Consider the following 5,441-nt stretch of genomic DNA (forward strand, 5'->3'; position numbering starts at 1 on the left):
TTAGTTAGTTAGTTCAGTTTGTCGGCTTTATGAAATATTATGTTCTGGGGAGTTTACACTTATATGACTTCAAAAATATAGTTTTTAATTCTGTCTTTAAAAATAATTAAGAAAAGCTGTCATACCTTAACTAATTGCTTTTTATAATGGTCTCAAAAATGTTATGAGGTTAAATAAACACGTGTATCATTGATAACTGATTGGTATAAATTTTGATCTAAGCGATAATTGTCGCTAAATAAATTTTAAACAAATTCAATTCAAATATCATTTTGTAACTTTTTTTTATGCTACAGTTTTGTTATTTTGAAGTAACAATGGCCTATTAGATACGTTTCTGTATATTTAGTATAAAGCTTGTGTGTTCTGTCAAATGTCAGAGCAAGTTGAAGAATTTATTGCAGCGAACAATTTCTGACCATGTTTACCAGTTTTATTGCGGAAGAGTAGAATGATTTAATTCGTAATTTAAAATATCTTTAAGTATTAATCAACTTTAAATATATCCCCTGCCGGTTTACCAACTTTACTTTTATTTTTTTCAATGTGCGTTTGCACCTTGAATTTGTGGTTGCGCATGCGCGTAACATATAACCTCTTCATGACGTTTTTTGATTTTTAATTAATAACTAATTAAATAATTAAGTAATAAAGTTAAAAGTTATGTATTTTAAATAAACATTTTGTTAGCACTTTAGCGCACTTATTCATTTTTTTCTGCTGTGGTCAACTACGTTGCTTTACTGAGAAAAAAATTTTAAAATATTTAATTATCAATAACTAATTAAATAATTAATAAAAAATTTTAAAACATATGGATTTCGAATTAGCAAATAGCTAGCAATTAAATGTATATCTTCATTTTTCTTAGTTCTGGTGGTCGTATGCCAACTTTTTTGCGCTCCTCATCGCTCATTCTTTGATCAAGCTACTTTAGCACTAGCACTCTATCACGGCTAACAACGTTTCTATGGGAACGTTAATGTTTCCATAGTTACAAAGACTTTCTTTTTTGTTAATATAAATAAAAAATGAATAAAGAAGTTACACGTGCTCGATCAACAACGCATTTTCGTTATCCGTTCTTTAGTTTTGTAATAGTTTATGAATAAAATAAATGTTACATAAAAATAGTAGTGGCGATCAGTGTTTGAACCAATAGAATTCAAGTTCCTGGTTCCTTCCGCTACATAATTGGTGACCCGACGTGATCACGAATGGGTACGAAAATCGCGTAGGGAGCGACGACCGACGAAGACCTGCAAGCCGGCAACCGACTTTGCTGAGAAGCAAGAAGCACCTTGATGTCACCTGTAAGGCGTTCGCCGCAGAGATCCATCCGTGTGCCCGACTAGAATCCGAGAGACGACGCCGCGGACGACAATATGGACCAGGCCGGTCAACGGCAACATCAACGAGTTCCCAATGATGATGACGAAGTAACGGTCAATGCGGCACGCGCCGTGAAATTTCCACCTTCTTGGAAGGAGAACCCGGTCCTCTGGTTCGCTCAAGCGGAGGCAACATTCCACATCACCCGCGTCACCAGTGACACCACGAAGTTTCGGCATCTCGTGGTCCATTTGGATCAAGATATCTTACCTTTCATATCAGATATCCTCGTGGAACCGCCTGAGGAGGGAAAGTTCGATGCCCTCAAGGCACGTATCATCAGCGACTTCGACGAGTCGAGTGAGACCAAGCTGCGGAAATTGCTTCGGAGCAGCCAGCCTACCGATGCAAAACCTAGTAACATTCTGCAGAGACTACGCAACATAGCCAATGGCCAGTGCACAGACAATATCCTGCGGACTTTATTCATGGAGCAACTCCCCGACTGTATAAGGAGCATATTGGCCATAAGCGAGGTGACAGACTTAACAAAGCTAGCTTTGCAGGCGGATAAAATTCTGGAGGTGTCCAAGGCCGACGTCGCCGCTGTTACGTCGACACCTGCCAGGGAGACGCGCCATACTATCGCGGACGTCGAGCTGGCGGAGCTACGGGATATGGTAAAAAATCTGTCGCTGGAGTTGAGCAAATTACGTCCCCGGCGCGACCGAAGCCGCAGCCGTAGCCGCAACCGCGGTAGCAGCGTCAAGGTGAACAACGGCCTATGCTATTACCATTCGCGATTCCAAACGCAGGCCAGAAAATGCCGGCAGCCGTGCACCTGGGTTCAGAACCGCGATTCCGTCGCCCCAACAGCAGTTTCAACGTCGACCGCAGCGACGGCAACGCGGGAAACTAACCGCACTGTCTCGGATACTGGCGGAAGCGGACGGCGGAAAGAGGTATCTCCTCATAATTAAAGATAAGGTTAGTGGCTCGCGATATCTCATCGACACGGGAGCTGACCTGTCAATAGTTCCTAGACATTGTGCACACGGCAAGCGTATTCAGCCTGCGAGTTACAAGCTGTACGAGGCAAATAGCTTGACGATCAACACTTACGGGACAACCCTCATCAACGCTGACCTGGGACTTCGCAGATCGTTCCCATGGATCTTTATCGTTGCCGACGTATCGCAACCGATCATCGGAGTAGATTTTCTGTTCCAGCATAACCTCTCCATAGACCGTCGTGGACGACGCCTCATTGATAATCTAACGCAGATGTCATATCAAGGGAAGCTCGTGATTCCCGCGCAAACAATCGTCTCGTCCATTCATCCTGACGGACCGCACGTCAAGCTCCTGAAGGAGTTCGTCGACCTAACTTCGCCGTCGGTCAAGAAAGCAGCTGCGCACGCGGTACGTCACACATCGTCACGAAAGGTCCACCCGTCTACGAGCCAGCACGTAGATTACCTCCTGACAAGTTCAAAGCCGCTAAGGCGGAATTTCAACATATGCTGGACCGAGGTGTTTGTCAACCATCTAAGAGCCCATGGGCTACCCCTCTTTATCTCGTCACCAAGAAGAACGGAGACTGGAGGCCATGTGGCGACTACAGAAGACTGAACGCAATAACGGAACCAGATCGTTATCCAATTCCACATTTGCATGATTTCGCGCATAGTTTAAATGGTTGCACGATATTTACAGTTATCGATCTGGAACGCGCATATCATCAGATTCCAGTAGCTCCGGAGGATCGCCCAAAGACAGCTGTCATCACACCGTTTGGCCTTTTCGAATTCAACGTCATGTCCTTCGGACTCCGGAACGCAGCACAGACTTTCCAGCGTTTTATGGACAGCGCGCTGCGAGGATTGGATTTTTACTACTGCTACATTGACGATATCTTGGTAGCGTCGTCAACGCCGGAGGAGCACACAAGGCATCTACGCACGTTATTCGAGAGGTTACGCGAATTCGGCCTCACTATCAACGTATCCAAATGCACCTTCGGTGCCCGCGAGGTCGAGTACCTCGGCTACAAGATCAACGCGCAAGGTACACGTCTAGTGGAGGAGCGCGTTGATGCTATCCAACAGTATCCAAGACCCAAGGACATCAGCGACCTACGAAGATTCTTGGGAATTGTTAACTTCTATCGTCGTTTTATTCCGCACGCCGCATCGGTGCAGGCACCACTGCACGCCTATCTGGTAGGCGTCAGGAAGAAGGACCGGCGACTTATCGAATGGACTCCGGACGCCGAGCGCGCGTTCGATGCGTGCAAACGACAACTCGCTGAAGCATCACTACTTGCACATCCCGTTGCAGATGCACCGCTGATCCTGCAGACGGACGCCTCCGACAACGCTATAGGGGCAGTCTTACAGCAACGGAGTGGGGATCAATTTCAACCTTTAGGTTTCTTCTCGAAAAAGCTCTCACAAACGCAGACAAGATACTCGACTTACGACAGAGAGCTACAGGCAATTTATAGCAGCCTCAAATTCTTCCGATTCTTGGTCGAAGGACTACACCTAATAATTAAGACTCTGCATTCCTGCACCCACGTGTTTGTCAGGGTCGGAGGTTCTTCAGGACCGCATTGTCAACCCTACGAGGGTCCGTTCGAGGTGTTGGAAAGGATATCGGAGAGCGTTTTCCGCGTCAACGTTAACGGTAAACCGTCGACGATTTCGACAGAGCGACTCAAACCAGCTTTCTTCGAGGCCACTGAGCAAACGGACATCGCCCCGACCATGGAGGGCAACAACGACAGCCAATCTCCGATCTTGAACCAACCTAAAACGTACTTATCTAGGGAGAGGATACGTTTCACGACTTCGGTTAGCCTTAGTCGCTCGGGTTAGGGGGGGAGTACTGTAGCGGCCTGCTGTCGATAAGCAAATTTCTACTTTATCCTATGCGACGACTGGCGCCGCAATCCTCACCGCTGATTCTTTGGCCAAGTTACTTTGTCGCTAGCACTCTATCACAGCTAACAACGTTTCTATGGGAACGTTAATGTTTCCATAGTTACAAAGACTTTCTTCTTTTATTAATATAAATAGGAAATGAATAAAGAAGTTACACGTGCTCGATCAACAACGCATTTTCGTTATCCGTTCTTTAGTTTTGTAATAGTTTATGAATAAAATAAATGTTACATAAAAATAGTAGTTACTATCAGTGTTTGAACCAATAGAATTCAAGTTCCTGGTTCCTTCCGCTACAGCCTTGTGGTCGTCACGCCAAACCTTGGCGCCTTTGGCACTCCTACCGTCACGCCTCTGGTGGCGGAACTGTATATCAAAAAAAACCCACATACATGAATAACCGCTGCTATTCGCTCTATTCCTTCTCAACCACCGAACGAGTAAAACGCGTACTCACTAGCAGCGACAGAAACGTGAACACAGTTCTTCACTTCCTTTTCCCTTTTGAGATTCTCGTTAAGTTTGTAATACATTTTTATGTAAGTCTTTTCTGATACGTTTCTGATAAAAAATATTCATATTATATTTTTCCCCAGTGAGTTTATTATTTTTGAATATCATTGAACACGCTACAATTGGTGACCCCGACGTGATCAGAAAAGATTATCGAAGCCACGTGCAACCGCGTGTTCGCCAACGTGATCTTAGTAGATTTCCCAAACCACGTGCAACCGCGTGCAAACCCACGTAATCTACGTAGATTATTCAAAACCGGTGCATCCGCGTGCAAATTTATGTGATCCATATCGATAATTCGAAAACCGCGTACAAATCGCGTGCAAACCAACGTTACTTATAAGGATCACGCACACACCCCCTCCCTTCGTGTATGACCGACTTGATCTATAAAGATCGAGTTATCGCCGCGTGATAACCGAAGTGATCCATAAAAGATCGTATTATCACCGCGTGTATAACTGAGTGTGCCAAGAGGAGACATCCAAACCAACAAGAATCATGTCGCTTGATTTAACACGTTCACCACCGGCTACAAGAACAATTGGACGGAACGTTGATCTCGCCAACGAGGAAGAGAAAACGAGACAAGCGCCACGTCATACACCTTCGTTCCCTCAAACGTCCGATGGAGCAGGACCCAATTTT

At 45.0% G+C, this 5,441-nt stretch overlaps 1 protein-coding gene across 1 annotated transcript; it reads left to right on the forward strand.

The window, feature by feature from the left end:
• Window positions 1-1,385: 1,385 nt before the first annotated feature.
• Window positions 1,386-2,312, forward strand: LOC122518640. Its single transcript, XM_043637687.1, has one exon. It carries the CDS (start codon window positions 1,386-1,388, stop codon window positions 2,310-2,312), a length of 927 nt encoding a protein of 308 aa, XP_043493622.1.
• Window positions 2,313-5,441: the final 3,129 nt, after the last annotated feature.

This window comes from Polistes fuscatus, unplaced genomic scaffold (genome assembly GCF_010416935.1).
Source record: "Polistes fuscatus isolate 324 unplaced genomic scaffold, CU_Pfus_HIC Scaffold25, whole genome shotgun sequence".
NCBI classification, from domain to species: Eukaryota; Metazoa; Arthropoda; class Insecta; order Hymenoptera; family Vespidae; genus Polistes; species Polistes fuscatus.